We start from the raw sequence: 16,665 nt of genomic DNA on the forward strand, positions 1-16,665 counted from the left end.
AGTGATGAATGCATTAAGTGTTGTGGCACAAGGAAGAAGAATCTTTGGTGCAAGGCGCGTCTACGCTCCGCAGGGCATGTGGAGAACGCTTTCTGCGGCCCTTGTACCTGATGCGAATGTCGTTCTCGGTGTGATTCATGCCGAGAGCAGTTCTGGTCTCTGCTGCGACTGGGATTAGTTACGTAACTCGGGGAGGCTTCCTGGCTGTTCTCTGGACTCCCAGCTGAGCTCGGCCTTGATCTGGTCTCGCAGGGAAGCAGCTGTGGGCTTTGGCCCGGGCCCAGAAATGTGGAGAGCTGGCCAGCTGTCTCGCTGCCCCCAGACTTCCCACCGTGGATGTCTGTGGACATATGAGTTGAGTGGCGAGCAGGGCAGAGGGGAGGGGAGCTGGGGGTGGGGGCACTTCAGCTTCTACCCCCATCCGGAGTGCTGGCTTTGAGCCAGCCTCAGGTACGAGGGAGAGGTTCGGGTTTCTCTCCCTCTCTAATAACTGGGTCTCGTTCTCTGTCAAGGAAACCCTGAATTATACCAATCAACGTAATACACGTAAAACGCTTCTTTCAGTGGAGAGCACTATTGCGGGGGCATGAGACAGGCAAACCATAGCTTTTAAAAGCTTGTCTAGCCAATTAGAGTGAAGCTACAGCAGGGAAATGTAATTGCTAAATGCAGTGTCCATATTCAAGAGGCAATATGCCTGTGATTATTAGATGCCGAGGGGCAAGCAAGATGACAGTGGTAGTGTTTCTCTTCACATGGTTTCCTGGACCATTTATCTGGCCGCATACTGCTGGACTAGGTGGTCTGACCCTGGCAGAGCCTAATGTTTGTTCCTAATCCATGATACCCCCACAATTACTGACTTAACCTCAGCAACTCAAAATTGGCCAAAATACTGCCCCTGAACAGGGATGGGAAGGGAGCCTTTGGTCATCCAAATGCTGTTGTACTACAACTCCCATCATCCCTGGCTGCTGGGTTATGGTTCCAAGAAGCCCCAGAATGTGGTCCAGGAATGGCCAGGTTGAGGTGGTTCTGTCTGTACTCGCTGGAGCCCCTAGTCACCATGAAGTAGGTTGAGTGACCTGTTGAAGCTGAGGATCTTCTGAGAAAGGAGTCTCTTCTGCAAGAAGCCCTCCCACTCCTCATGGCGAGAATGCCAGCATGACCAGTAGTCAGGGGTGATGGGAGTTGTAGTCCAAAAACATCTGGAGCACCACAGGTAAACACAGCCCTGATGTAAGAGAAAGGCTGGGATCCCACAGCCAATCGTAGTCTCCTTCTGGGACCTGCCCATCGGGTGGATCTGCGACGGCTGTCATGGCTTGCACTTTACGTACATGGAAGAGTTCCTGAAGAAAGACCCGGGGAGATTAATAATAATAATTTATTATTTATCCCCCTCCCATCTGGCTGGGCTTCCCCAGCCACTCTGGGCGGCTTCCAACAAAATATTAAAATACCATAATACATCAAACATGAAAAGCTTCCCTAAACAGGGCTGCCTTCAGATGTCTTCTAAAAGTCTGGTAGTTGTTGTTCTCTTTGACATCTGGTGGGAGGGCGTTCCACAGGGCAGGCGCCACTACCGAGAAGGCCCTCTGCGTGGTTCCCTGTAACTTCGCTTCTCGCAGGGAGGGAACTGCCAGAAGGCGCTTGGCATTGGACCTCAGTGTCCAGGCAGAATGATGGGGATGGAGACGCTCCTTCAGATAATAAGGAAACATTTCCTCTTTCCTTCTTTAGTGCAGCCTTGATTCCAGCACACTTGTGGGGCTAGCAATGCTTGGGCAAAATGTCATTCTTGGGACACTTCAGCCCACGTTGCTCTGCCTCCCTTTCCAATACCATATAAGCCCCGCTGTGCCCCATGGCGGAGATGGGGGGTAAAGAACTTACCCAGCCCTGCTCTGACCATTGGCTGTGTGTCATGGAAGAACCTGGAAATGCCAGCCTCATTCAAGGGCTACCTGTGGAGTGGCAGCTGAGGGAAGGAGAGTGGCTTTCCGGAACCTCCTCTGTGCCCAGCTTTCCTAACCCTGAATAGATGTGCTCCTCAGCTCTCCATACTCTGAGATGCTTCTCTACCATCTTGCCTTCTCCTTGTGATATTGCCTGCCCTCCACTGACTTCAGGCAGATCCTATCTCTCTTTTTTTTCATCCCTCTCCTGTAGCATCCTGCCCTCCACAGATGACTCAGCTGCTTGCATCTGCAGAGTCACACCCGCTTCTTACTCTTTTCTTCTTTCCCTATGGCAGTAACCAGCTGAGGCCCCCCATCCGGGAGTTCCAGATGGGTCTTGGATCAAAGTGATTCCCGTCCCTCGGAAGCAGGAGACAAACCAATCTTCCAGAGATGGAGGTGAAGGGGCAACTCATCAACTCATCCAGCTACAGCTCTTCAGGTACCTTCCTACTGATCCATCTGATGACACCCGCCCCCCCAAAAACCCCCCACAATTTTTCTCCTTCCTGCCTGGCTGATCACCTTGTCCTCCCATTTCTGCACCCTGTGAGAGTTAAATCTTTTTTTAAAAAATATTTTTTATTTAAGTATTTTATTATTAAAATAATTCAACATTAATACATACGTAGTACGAATATACAAACATTGTACAGTGGTGCCCCGCAAGACGAATGCCTTGCAAGACGGAAAACCCGCTAGACGAAAGAGTTTTCCGTTTTGGAGGTGCTTCGCAAAACGAATTTCCTATGGGCTTGCTTCGCAAGATGACAATGTCTTGCGAGTTCCTGCTGGTTTTTTTTCCTCCCCCCCCCCCTTTTCTAAGCCACTAAAAGCCGCAAATCCGCTAATCCGTCAATGGGCTTGCTTTGCAAGAGGAAAAAACCGCTAGATGAAGAGAATCACAGAATGGATTCTTTTCATCTTGTGAGGCACCACTGTATGAAATGTATGTTTCTGTGAGAGTTAAATCTCGGACTTGCCATGGATTTCAAACCTTCACTGACCCTTTTATTCAGGTGTGGGAAAACACGGACCTGGGGGCTCAATGTTGCCCTGCAGACCCCTTTATGGGGCCCTTGAAACTCACTCTCAGCCAAATCCCCTCTCCCCAGGCCTCACCCCTCACGCTGCTTTGCACCCCAAGTGTGTCCCTTGAACTCTGACCCTGCCTCTTGACAAACAGGGAGGGTGTGTTTTGTGTACGTGTGTGGGTGTAGAAACTCGCCTACCATACAAAGATGAAATTTGAAATGTTCCATCGCCCTGTTGTCGAATTTCCCCCATTAATTTGGCTATTTCTGCATATTCCAGAAGAGTGGCAGTACAAGGTCATGGAATATGCAGAAATAGCCAAATTAACGGGGGAAATTCGACAACAGGGTGATGAAACATTTCAAAAAGAATGGGGGGAAATTATGTTATATATAGGATAAGGTGAAATAGTGAAATCAGTAGAATGGAAATAAACCTCATAATGGAAAATTAAAAGAAACTTTATTGGACGTTAATGACAATATGAATTAAAATGTAAAATACAATCAAGGTAACTAATTGTATCTGTAAATTAATATTTTTTTCCAAAAAAATTATTGATTTTGCAGTTTTATATCAAACAGAAAACATAAACAAACAAACAAACATTTATCCTAGCTATAATAATTCCATTTTTGCTAACATTGTTAAATGACTTCCTCGAATCCCCCTAGCTGAGTTTCCATAAAGTCCATTGTAGCAGTTTTCCAAAACTATTTTCACATAAAATTGTATCTGTAAATGAATATAGACAAACAACAAGACGTGTACATACAGAAATATTTATTTGTATATAGACACTGTACAGATAAATTTGAAAGAAGAACAACAATATATAAAATCGATAAAGACAATGTGAAAAACTTAGAGACGACAGTAAAAAGCCAGAAGAAGGAAGGAGGGAGTAAATGGGAGTAAATGTAAATGTAAAGTAACGTGTATATGCATAGTTGGGACACGGGTGGCACTGTGGGTTAAACCACAGGACCTAGGACTTGCCGATCAGAAAGTCGGCGGTTCAAATCCCCACGACGGGGTGAGCTCCCATTGCTCGGTCCCAGCTCCTGCCAACCTAGCAGTTCCAAAGCACGTCCAAGTGCAAGTAGATAAATAGGTACCACTCCAGCGGGAAGGTAAATGGCGTTTCCATGCGCTGCTCTGGTTCGCCAGAAGCGGCTTAGTAATGCTGGCCACATGACCCAGAAGCTGTACACCGGCTCCCTTGGCCAGTAAAGCGAGATGAGCGCCGCAACCCCAGAGTCGGCCATGACTGGACCTAATGGTCAGGGCTCCCTTTACCCTTTATATGTATAGTATGTAGTTATAAAATCAATAAAGATCATTTTCCAAAAAAAAAAAAGAAAAAAGGAGAAGATGAAATTTGAGCTAGCTTTTGCCTCTGGCCCCACCCACCCCTGGCATGTGGCCCTCAGAACATTGCCCACAAGGGACTGTGGCCCTCAGACTAGAAAAGGATCCCCCCCCCCCGCTTTAATCATCTGCTCCTCTCTTTCCTCCGCAGAGGCTTTGCAGAGGGACCTCTGTCCGCGGATCCGGCTGGAGCGGGTGCAAGAGCTGCTGGAGAAGCAGCGGTCTCTCCAGCAAGTTCTCAGCCTGCGCCTGAAGGAGCTGCGCCGCATTTGCCTTCAGGAGGCTGTGAGTACCCGTTGGCCGGAGCACGGCTTGATGTGGGGGGGCGAGGGGCTGGCGCTGCCTCTAGGACTAGCCAAGACAGTTCCGGCAGCGTGGAAAGTTGAAATCGTCCCTGGGTGTAGAAAGCAGCCTGTGTCCCGTCAAGACGGTTAATTCTCGAGAATCTCCATTTCAAGAGGGCAAATTCCTGGTCTGTGTTTGCTGGGGAGCAGAGGGTGAAATCCGAGGAGATGTAAAAAGTAGAGACCTCTTGAAATTTTCCTCCCTATTTGTGGGTAGAGAAATTGGGGCAGAGGAACCCAGGAGATGAACAGCGATCCAGTGGTGTCTTGGGGAAGGAGGTCACCCTTAGCAGTGGCAGGAGCACAGTTTATTTCTTTTTTCCCTAAAAAGGGGGCGGGTTGTGTGACCAACACACACACACACACATATACACACACACCCAAATAAAGTGAAGGGTGTTTGAAAAAAATTCTGCCAAGCGGACTCCTTTTTCTTTTTTACAAACAATTTTATTGATTTTCCAATAAAAACAGCCAATCAACATATCCACATCATAATCCACTTAAAAACAAGAAACTAAAATTTTAAAAAGACCAAATTGTAATCCAAATTGTAATTATTAATTTTTCCGGGCTCCCCATAGTCTGGAGTCTGGACCTCTGAAGCATATCTCCAAATCTTCAGTCCTGCCTCTTCTCATTGTTTTCATATTTTCCGCCTTCTGGTCTTAACGCTTTAAAGTTCTCCGTCCCTGGCTATGCGATTCTCAATCATGAAAAAACTTCTGCCAAGCGGACTCCTTTTTCTAAGAAAAAAAGAAAAACCTTGACTTTTTCTCTGGAAAAAATGTCTCCTAAAGATTTCAGTGCTGCTCTAGTTTAAAGCTGACATTGGAAAGAGTTTGGGTAATGGGCTGGCTGTCCTCCTCCACATGTAAGAAAATGCCAGCAGATGCCACCCCCAAGTAGGTCCTGCTATGTGCTTTGTTAGACATACCGTATTTTTCGCCCCATAAGACGCACTTTTTCCCCTCCAAAAATGAAGGGGAAATCGGGGTGCGTCTTATGGGGCGAATGCCTGCAAGCCTCGCGCGCCCGGCAGGAGGTCCCACCGGGTGCGCGAGGCTTGGGGCGGCAGCCTGTCGCCCGAAGCAGGGGGAGCCCTCCGGAGGGCTCCCCCTGCTTCGGGCGAGTGTCTGCAAGCCTCGCGCACCCGGCAGGATGTCCCACCGGGTGCGCGAGGCTTGGGGCGGCAGCCTGTTGCCCGAAGCAGGGGGAGCCTCCTGCCGGGCGCGCGAGGCTTGCTGACGCTCGCCCGAAGCAGGGGAAGCCCTCCGGAGGGCTTCCCCTGCTTCGTGCAGGTGAGCGCAAGGCTTGGGGCAGCAGCCAGGGCTGGGGGGGGGAAATATTTTTTTTAATTCATTTCCCCCCCCCCAAAAAAAAATGAGGTGCGTCCTATGGGCCGGTGCGCCTTATAGGACGAAAAATACGGTAGATAGGTCAGAGTTCCATCCCTGGGCCTGAAAGCATAAAGAGGAGCACACAGGGGGAAGGCCTCTTTGAGAAATAATACTTCCAGCCTGGGCTGGTCAGGCCACTGGGCGCCACATTCTCAAACAGGAGCGCAACTTGAGCAGGGCAGACAGATGGGTCAGGGGGTGTAGAAACTCAAGTGATTTGAGGAACGGTTGAAAAACAGATGGGCGCTTATAGCCAGGAGAAGAGGAGATGAAGGTGAGACTCAACAGCCGTCTTCAAGCATCTGGAGAGCTGTCACACAGAAGATGGAGTAGACTTGTTCTCTGTTACTCCAGAAGGAAAGACTAGTAGAACCAAGCAGTATCCAAGCAGGTTATATTCAGAGCAGGCCCAGTGGAATGAATGGACCCAAGTTAACCACATCCACCAATTTCATTTGGTCTACTCTGGAGTATGACTAATGTGGGATACAATGCAAGGAAAGTTCAGGGATTCGGAGTTTGGCCTGGCAGGATGTCCTGCCAAACATATGGCCAAACTCTGGTTCCCTGCACTTTCCTTGGGTTGCATCCCACATCCCACAGTGCAGCATCCCGGACAGGTAGCCAACCAGCCTCTGTTTAAATCCCTCCAGCAAAGGATGGCTCGCCAGCAACTTGGAAGGCAGCCTGTTCCACTGTCAAACAACTCTTAATGATGCTGCACTGCAGGTCCTGTGTTGAGCAAGGGTGAGAAGGCTAGTTGACCATCAAGATTCCATCCAACCTTATTCTAGATAAGTTGGGTTCATATCATCTAGGACGGGAATGGGGAGCCTGTGGCCCTCCAGTTGCTGTTGGGAGTCCAGCTCCCTTCAGTCACTCTCATCAGCATGCCCAGTGTTCAAGGATGATGGGAGATGGAGTCCAGCAGCCTCTGGGGGGGGGCATAGATTCATCATCCCTGAAGCAAAGCTTTTATTTATTTCTTTTTCAAGAAAGAACGGGGAAGGTTTATTTAGGAGAACCACTGTAAGCGAATGAAAACGCTAGCAGGATCCTAATAACACTTGAAACGTAACAAATACCATGGGCGATACGGAGAGATGCAAAATACGGATGGTGAAATATTACACCGTTGAAAACATTGAGAATATAGGACCCAGGAAGGGGATGGAGGGAAGTCTGGAGTTTTGGAGAAATCTCTAAAATATGAAAATGTATTTGGTATTGTTATAACTTTACACTTGTGATATCAAATAGAAATTATTGAAGTAAAGCTTTTAGAGGTTGCGAACCGCGACAGATCGATTTTGGAAGTGGGCTGCAGAACAAATAAATGCATGCAGATCTGGCTGGTTTTGTGTGAGCTACCAAAATCCAGCTGGTCTTGGTGCAGAATTTTAATCTTGAGCACAGAAGATGAACAGGTGTCTCAGCCTGGCCCAGGATGCCTCACCTGGGCAGTATTGACAATGCCGCTTGCATCCCTTCCCATTGCCAGGAACTGACAGGACAGTTGCCTCCCGAATACCCCCTGGAGCCAGGGGAAAGACCCCAGCCTGTGCGCCGGAGGACGGCAGTTGCCTACCGAATTCCCACTGCCCTCAAGAATGAGGTGAGCGGAGGGGGCGGGGGAGAGCGAGTGGTGGGGAGAGGGGGGGTTTCAGGGGCGGCTCTGACAATCCTCCCGTTGCCTTGCAGGAAGCGCCTTCCCTGGAGGAGTTGACTCAGGAGCTGGCTTTGCAACAGCAAGTGGCGGAGGCCGCCCGGCGCCTCACCGTGGCTCCAGATCTGACGGCTGAGCAGCGCCGCCGCCGGAGGCAGGTCCAGGCAGATGCCGCCCAGCGCCTGCGGGAGCTGGAGGCTCAGGTGGCAGAGTTCCGGGTGCGACTAGGCAAAGGGCCCTCCCAGAGGGGCAGCCATGGTGCGTTGCTCGCCCACCCTTTAAACCCCGTCCCCCTGCCATCTGTGGGTCCATTCCACCCTGCTGTACCGCTTGTGCAGAAGATTTCTGCTTGTGCCCAGGGTGGGGGAGCCAGAGAGGTCCTTCACGTGTTGCCAGACTCCAGCTCCCAACATTGACCGTGCAGCCTGGAGGCGAAGGGAGTGGGAGTCCAGCAACGCTGGGAGGGCCACATGTTCCCCACCTATGGTTTGTGCCATGGAACTTCTTCCCCGTCCTCTCCATTCCACCTTCAGAATCTGAAGCACGCCTTCAAAATCTTCACGGGAGCAGGGAGACCTTCCAGGGCATACTTTGTGGGTGGCCTTAACCATTACTGGAATGCAGCCCTTTGACAGCTTTCCACTGGGATAAGGACTCTTGGTCCAAAAGGTGTCCCTTCCCCCGGTAGCCCAATAGACTGAGTGCACTTCCTGGCAATGTGAGGGTTTCCTACCATGATTCCTCCTCTTGTGTTGGAAGTGAACTTGTGTGAAGGTAGCCGTTCTCCTACCCAAGCTGCTCGCTGCCCACCCTATCCTTCTGGTATCTTAGTCATCACACCCTGTTTTCTGATTGATCCCTGATTTATCTCTCTTTCATCAAAACAAAACACAAAAGAAGAGGCTTTCCATTCAGAGAGCAGCTCCCTCTCCGAATCGGCCAGCCATGAAAATGGTAAGTGTGGTCTGCGGCCCCCGGCGTTTCTTTCCTAGATTAAGGAGGGAGCGGTTGGTGGTTCTGGGTAAATGACAAGAGGTTAAAGGGGTGCCTTTGTCAGGCTTAAGGTGCTGGTTTTAACCTTTAAAGCCCCATACGGCCTCGGACCCTCGTACCTACGGGACCGCCTCTCCTGGTATGTCCCACAGAGCACCTTATGGTCTTCAAATAAAAAAACATCTTGGAGATCCCAGGCCACAGGGAGGTTAGGCTGGCCTCAGCCAGAGGCAGGGCTTTTTCGGCTGTGGCCCCGATCTGGTGGAACGCTCTGTTACAGGAGACTAGGGCCCTGCGGGACTTGACATCTTTCTGCATGGCCTGCAAGACAGAGCTGTTCCACCAGGCCTTTGGCCAAGGCACAGTCTGACCCCCTCCTTTGGTAATCCTCACAGAACTCTAGCCCAATGGTTGCCATTAATTTGATTCTGAACTGATTTTAGAATGTATTTCAATTAATTGACTGATTTTTTGTAAATTGTGCTATTTTTACTGTTGTTAGCCGCTCTGAGCCTGGCTTTGCCTGGGGAGGGTGGGATATAAATAAATTATTATTATTATTATTATTATTATTATTATTATTATTATTATTTATTATCACCGTAAATGAGAGCTGCTGAAGGCTCAGGCTCACTTGGTCGCTCATCTTTTGCCCCGGAGATGATGAAGCAAAGAGACTCTTCATTAAGTGAGCTCAAAGTCTTACCTGCCCGTCTGCTGGTATAAAGGGGTGTCTTTCTGGGTGGCGTCTTAATGAACGAACGAATTGAAAGTAAACCCTACTTTGGAGTCAGCTTCTTGGAAGAAGCATGTGCTAACGTGGAAGGGGTCAGGGTGGGGGGAGAGAACCCTTCTCATAGCACATTTGCCAGACCAAATCAAAGGTGGCGAAGAAACCCTCAAATGTAACGTGGCCAAAACAGCTTTGTTGGTGTTACTTATTTTCTGCCCTGAAAATGGGCACATCTAAGGAGGGTGACTCATTGGCCTGTAGCATTGTTTACTGTCCCCACAGTGTTGGGGCACCAGGAGAACAGAGGAACAGGTTGTGGCCCCAGCATTGAGCAGTGCTGTCGATTCACCCAGCCGAGTGAGAGCACAGAACCCAGTTGATGCTGCACGCCGGGGGTAACTGAGTCGGATGAGTTGGTACCTTCCCTAGGAACCCCCTGGTCCTCCTCTGAAGGACCCTCATCCTATGGTAAAACTGCTCCTGGGCTGTGTCATTCCAGACTGCAGGCAGCAGCTGCATAACGGCATGCTTTCTGCCCCTTTCTGCTAGGACTTCTAACTTTCTCCCTTGCGTTGTGTCCAGCCGCCTGCAATGCAGGAATATGCAGCTGTCCCTTATGGGGATCAAACCTGCAACCATGGCGTCATCAGCCTCTGAAATATCCAGGCTGAGGATGATCACATTTATGTTCAGAAAGCATAAACTGTTGGACTACCATATTTTTTTATTGTTGTTGTTTTTTGCCGAGGTAGGGGTGTGTGGATGCTTCTACTCTGTGCCCTGTGCTCTGTCCTCAGACGACCCCCACAGCTTCCACCCCTCCAAAGTCTCCAACCACCAGGGGACTTTTTTTGACCGTCCTTCGCCACCTAAGGCCCGAGATCACCTGCGTGCCATCTCCAGTAGCCCCGACCGCCGACCAGGATGGCGGCTTTTGCAGCCGGACCTGTACAACGAGGGCAAGGACCGCAGGAACTCTGTTGCCAGCCCTGCCAGGTGACTAGCAGATGCCTTGGGCCTTTTGCATGTGTCTCTCCAGTAACAAAAGTGAACCAGAGGAAGGAGGGAGTTTGCTGCTGAACTGATTGATGCCCAGGGACCCCCCTTAAGGGCCCATTGCAAGGACACAAGCAGCAAAAGGAGGTGGGACTGTAGAACGTCAGGCTGAAGAGGCAGGGTGCCATTTTTGAATGCTGCCCCACATAAAAATGCAAAACACACAGCTCCCCGCCAATGGAAAGCTGGCCTATGACGGAGAAAGGGAGTGAGCTAGACTGTAACCCAAGTGCTGGCCTTCTATGGCAGGGTGTTTGGGTTTGTTTCTTCAACAGAGGGGGGGGGGAAATGATGCCTGCCTAGCAATCTTAAATTATGGATTAGAAACCAGTTCAGGGCCCTGTTTCGATGTATTCACCTTCATCAGCTATTTTTTAAAGGGTCGTGTAAGTTTGAAGACTTTTGGATAAATATATCTTGTTATTTTCTACGTTTCTCAAGAATAACAAAATGCACAGAAAAGCTCAAATAACGCTGCAGGGCGAGAGGCTAATTGTAGCTAATTGTACACGAACATGTACAGTGGTGCCCCACAAGACGAATGCCTCGCAAGACGGAAAACTCGCTAGACAAAAGAGTTTTCCGTTTTGGAGGTGCTTCGCAAAATGAATTTCCTATGGGCTTGCTTCGCAAGATGACAATGTCTTGCGAGTTCCTGCTGGTTTTTTCCCTCCCCCCCCACCTTTTTCTAAGCCGCTAAGCCGCTTGTCAGCTGATCCGATCAGCAGATAAGCCGCTAAAAGCCGCTAATAGCGCTAATCTGCTAATCCTTCAATGGGCTTGCTTCACAAGACGAAAAAACCGCTAGACGAAGAGAATCACAGAACGGATTCTTTTCGTCTTGCGAGGCACCACTGTACAGAGTGGTGTATGTAGGGGCTGAATGGGACTGGCTCTTTTAGGAATGATTTTGTCTTCACTTGTTTTCAGCCCAAGCCGCACGCTCCCCAGGAGTGCTTCCAGCTTTGAGGGCCGGAGTGTGCCTGCAACCCCAGTGCTGGCAAGAAGCGCTTGCACAGGCGGCCACCAGTTCAGGTAGGCAAAATGCTGGGTTCCACCCCCAGGGGCTGGAGGCAGAGTGGGGTGGGGGTGTATGTGGAATTTGTGAGAAGTGTAGCTGATCATAATCAGTGCTTTTTTTCGGGGGGGGTGCGCAAGGATACGCATACCCCTAAACATTTTGTGAATTTAAGTTTGGCCTCACTGAGGGGCAGTATTTCAACATGAGTAGGAAAATGAGAGTACCCCTAAACATTTTTTAGAAAGAAAAAAAAGCACTGATCATAATTATTATTATAAGATAAGACAGTCACATTTTTATAGATGTTTTTATAAATTATAGACCTACTACATTCTAACAGTCACCAAATTGACATCTAAATCATTCTACGTTAAAATAAAATTTAACCTCATGTGATACAGCTATAAATACATTCTAAAATGTTATATTAAATATTGTTTTAAGTTTCTGTATTGCAAATTATTATAACTGAAGCACTGAAAAGGCTTTAAATAATTCTAGTTGATGTTCTCGTTTCATATATTTAATAAAGGGGGATCTTTCTCTACCTTTATGTTTGCCTTAAACAGACCGTTTCTGTTAATTTAGTCATAGTGGCAACAAATTTTATCAAGCGATTCTTGTTGTGTTAGAACTATTGGAGTATGCCATTTCAATATTTTGGCAGCTGTTAACAAAGCCCCATCTAAATTAGAATGTTCTGATCTCACATCTTCCTTTAAGATACCCTAGAAGAACTATCACAGAGTATGCGATACACCTGCCAAACCCGTGACTTTCTCTTCACATCTGCAACAGGTTCCACAAACATCTGGAAAGGCTTCTCTTGACACCTCTCTCTCTTTCTCTGTCTCAGGTCTGAGGCCCCAGCTCTACACCCCCGGCAATGGTCAGGCAGCCACGACTCCCAGCTCGGACCCCCTAGCCGCGACACCAGCGCTGACCGGGCCTCCCTCTTCGCCGCTCGGACCCGTCGCAGCAACAGCTCGGAAGCCCTGATTGAGCGGGCCCCTTCGGATGACCCCCTGTTCCCCGCTGCGCCCCCTTTTAAAAGTGCAGAGGCCCTGACCCCTTCCATCTCTGGCCGCAACCCTCGGCCCCCTTACAACGACCTCCTTCTGGACTACTACCTGGAACGCAGGTGCTGGGGCGGCGGCGACCACCTTTCACGCCGGGACGGGCCCCCCCAGCTGGAGTGGGGGGCCTTTCCCGAGAGCCCGCTGCAGCGCCGAGCCCGCCCGGCTGCCCGCACCAAATCCTGCGGCCCGCTGTTGCCCCCCCAGTCCCGGGAGGTCGGTTACGGGCCCCCGCTGCCCCCTCAGCGCAACTTCCACAAAGCCCTGGCCCTGGAGGGACTCCGGGACTGGTACATGCGCAACGCCGGAGTCAGCCAGCGGGGGGCGCTGGAGAGACGGGGACCCTCGCACCCCAGCCATCAGCCGCTCCGCGGCTACTACGAGCCAGCTGCTGCCAACCCCGAGACGGGCTACTATGGGGCGCCAGGGGGGCTGCCCCACTCAGTGAGCTATGCCGGGCAGCCGCTATATGGCAGGTATGGGGCACGACTGCACTATTTGCCCCGGTAACTGCATCCGCCCCGTTCATTCTGCTTGCCTTACGCCACACCCCCTAACACCAATTCCGCAGAGTCTGTCTGTCATTCTTTCTGCTCTCTCTCTTTTTTTCGGGCACTTCCACCATGCTGCACTTTTCCCCAGCTGCTTGCGAATTCTTGTGCTTTGTTTTCTGTTGTTGTTTCTCCCCACCCACTAAAAGTGCATTACTGGGGGGGGGGGTTTGGGGGGGTGGAGGAGCACTCTTTTGTTGCTGCCTCTTGGTCCATTTCTGGAGGATTTTGAGCGGCCAGGGGGCTGGAGTTTGGGGTGGACTGTCATGGGATGAAAGGAAGATATCTATACTTCTTGCTGTGTTCCTCCTTGCCTAATTCTTTTCTTCTTCTTTTTCTCTCTCTCCCTCCCTTCCGCCTTTTGATGCCCTGCTATGCCCCCTCAAGACCCTTTGGGGAACTCCTTTACATGGATGACTCTGCTGGCCTCTACAGCTTGGACTCCACAGAGCAGCCACCCCCGGGGACATTGGTCTGACCCCCCCTCTGCTTTTTTCCCCCAAGGGGAAATGGAGTTTGGTCTCTTTTTCTTTTCTTCGCTGGTGCCTCGTGTGTGCGTGTGTTACACCATGTTGGGGGGGGGCGGGAATTCCCTGCTGGCAGGGTTTATATACTATATCTATATATCTGTGTGTGTATGTGTGTGTGAGAGAGAAATTGAGAGTGTGAAGGGGGGTTGTTGCATGTCACACTGGACACACAACTGGGGGGAGACCAGGGATGTCTCTCCAGTTCTTCCTACACATTATTAAACTTTTCTGATTTGAGATTTTTTTTAGGGGGGGATATGTATTTACTGTACCCCACTGCCACTCACTCCCCTCCCCAAGTGTTTAACTGCTGCAGGTTGCATCCTCTTGTGTTCCCTCGGGAGTGGTGCAACATTTCCGCCCTGGTGCTGTGGGTCAGGGTGTGGCGTTTCCAACCCGAGACCCTGGAATGTATCGTGGAGGGGTGTGCAGATGTTTCTTGTGGGCAAAAGGCTGCATAGCGCAGACTGTGGAATTTCAGTTCTCTTTAAAAATGTCCGGAAAAGGGGGAAATAATCTACACCCACCCACCCCCCACACCACATGAGCAATTTCTGTTCATCCCCCTGCCCACTTCTGACAAGGGGTGTTTTGGGGGAGACTTCTGCAGAAAAGGGACTTCAGGTAAGGGAAATGCAAGCTCCTTTTTAAAAAAAACAACTCTAGCTGCTTCCTGGCAGGTGAAACTGGGATGGGTGCTATAGAATGAGAGTTCTTGCTTTCAGTTCATCTCAAATCGAAGGTGAGGAACATGTCTCTCTCCACCCCCTGCCCCCCGTCATTGCCCAGAGGTTGTTGCATAACAGTGCCCATCACCCATGGCTTTGCTCCCTGGGACTTAAAGGGAGTAGGGAACCCAACAAGACCTTTGAGGGCCACACGCTTAGTGCCACATAATAATTAAAAAAATTATGTAGAAAGTGGAGTGGTGTCAGAAGCTACCGGCTGAAACGGCTGCCTGTTATGGTGGCTGTGGGAACCGCGGGGGTTTCTGTTACAGCTGCAAGTGCGAAATTTGACTCAGTCCGCGGGCAAGTGTGGCTCCCACGGGAAAACAGGCAGGCAGACTTTTCACATGTGGGAAGATCTCTGTAAACATGGGCGTTTGCCACACAGCAGCCCCAATGCGCAGCGCTGCCTGTCCCATGTCTAAAAAGCACAGGCAGAGAGACCCCTTCACGAACCCCATTCAACCATGCCACCGCTGCCCCCCCCCCCGCGCAATGTTACGAAGGGGAAAAAACACCCTTGCTTTCATTTAAAAGCTTTTTAAAAAATGTGATGGTTTTTCCTCTTCACAGCTGCACAACAAGTGGTCACGTTGTTTAATAATCTCTGTTTTTGCCCATTGAATCCAGATCATATTTGGGGACAGGGGCGGCGTAAGGGAGGGGGTGGGGTGAAGGAGGGATAAAGGAGGGCTCTTCTCCCCACCCCCACCCCTCTCGCCACTTCCCTCTGTGACGGACCAAGGTTCACAGCAGCAGAGTCACTGTCTTGCGTGTCTTTTTAATATTCACTGCTGTACAGATTGTATTTTGGGGGCCTGAATGTAAAACTGAGCACTGTGCATATGAAATGAGAAAGGGTTTCTATAATAAAGATTGTAAAGGCGAGCGAGGCTGTGTTGTGTGGTGGCTTCAGGTACCGAGTCGAAGTGTCTTGTGTTCTTGGTGCAAACAGCATGCCCCGGGAGGCAAGAGCAGAGATGGCCCTCTGGATTGGGCTGGGTGTTCATCAGTATGCGGATGACACCCAGCTCTACCTCTCTTTTAAATCAGAAGCAGTGAAGGTCCTGCGTGAGTGTCTGGAGGCGGTTGGAGGATGGATGGCGGCAACAGATTGAGGTTGAATCCTGACAAGACAGAAGTACTGTTTTGGGGGGACAGGAGGTGGGCAGGTGTGGAGGATTCCCTGGTCCTGAATGGGGTAACTGTGCCCCTGAAGGACCAGGTGCGCAGCCTGGGAGTCACTTTGGACTCACAGCTGTCCATGGAGGCACAGGTCAAATCTGTGTCCAGGGCAGCTGTTTACCAGCTCCATCTGGTACGTAGGCTGAGACCCTATCTGTCTGCGGACTGTCTCGCCAGAGTGGTGCATGCTCTGGTTATCTCCTGCTTGGACTACTGCAATGCACTCTACGTGGGGCTACCTTTGAAGGTGACTCGGAAACTACAACTAATCCAGAATGCGGCAGCTAGACTGGTGACTGGGGGCGGCCGCCAAGACCATATAACACCGGTCTTGAAAGACCTACATTGGCTCCCAGTACGTTTCCGAGCACAATTCAAAGTGTTTGTGCTGACCTTTAAAGCCCTAAACGGCCTTGGTCCAGTATACCTGAAGGAGCGTCTCCACCCCCATCATTCTGCCCGGACGCTGAGGTCCAGCGCTGAGGGCCTTCTGGCGGTTCCCTCATTGTGAGAAGCAAAGCTACAGGGAACCAGGCAGAGGGCCTTCTCGGTAGTGGCGCCTGCCCTGTGGAACGCCCTTCCAGCAGATGTCAAAGCGATAAACAACTACCTGACATTCAGAAGACATCTTAAGGCAGCCCTGTTCAGGGAAGTTTTTAACGTGTGATATTTTACTGTATTTTTGGTTTCTATGGAAGCCGCCCAGAGTGGCTGGGGAGGCCCAGCCAGATGGGCGGGGTATAAATAATAAATTATTATTATTATTATTATTATTCTGTTTTGCTCTGCATTAATCGGGATTGGCTACTCTTTCCTGGTTCTATACATGAAGTCACTAAGAGAGCAATCAGAATTTCTCCCCTGTGCGCCGAGAGGCAACGGGAGGCATCCACCTTGACTGGGAACAGGCTTAAGAGGAGCGACTAGCCCCCAGTGACTTGACCAATGTAAAAATTTGGAAAGTTTTTAGTTCGTAGGTATCATACCCCTCAATATCTCATATATTTTTTTA

The 16,665-nt window shown here is 50.1% G+C and overlaps 1 protein-coding gene across 12 annotated transcripts in view; it reads left to right on the forward strand.

The window, feature by feature from the left end:
* Positions 1–15,356, forward strand: part of CCDC120 (coiled-coil domain containing 120) — a 43,994-nt gene extending 28,638 nt beyond the window's left edge. For 9 of the 12 annotated variants that reach the window (XM_082205461.1, XM_082205460.1, XM_082205467.1 and 6 more), the window contains exons 2-9: positions 2,261–2,406; positions 4,522–4,655; positions 7,616–7,729; positions 7,816–8,038; positions 8,678–8,734; positions 10,259–10,502; positions 11,493–11,597; positions 12,440–15,356. In XM_082205461.1, the coding sequence (XP_082061587.1) occupies positions 2,358–2,406; positions 4,522–4,655; positions 7,616–7,729; positions 7,816–8,038; positions 8,678–8,734; positions 10,259–10,502; positions 11,493–11,597; positions 12,440–13,169 (1,656 nt within the window). In that variant the 5' untranslated portion in view covers positions 2,261–2,357 and the 3' untranslated portion in view covers positions 13,170–15,356. The remainder of the gene's footprint in view (positions 1–2,260; positions 2,407–4,521; positions 4,656–7,615; positions 7,730–7,815; positions 8,039–8,677; positions 8,735–10,258; positions 10,503–11,492; positions 11,598–12,439) is intronic. The other 3 variants (XM_082205458.1, XM_082205457.1, XM_082205459.1) reach the window with 3 other exon arrangements.
* The last annotated feature ends 1,309 nt before the right edge of the window (positions 15,357–16,665 follow it).

Source organism: Podarcis vaucheri (assembly GCF_965113315.1).
Source record: "Podarcis vaucheri genome assembly, chromosome: 17".
NCBI classification, from domain to species: Eukaryota; Metazoa; Chordata; class Lepidosauria; order Squamata; family Lacertidae; genus Podarcis; species Podarcis vaucheri.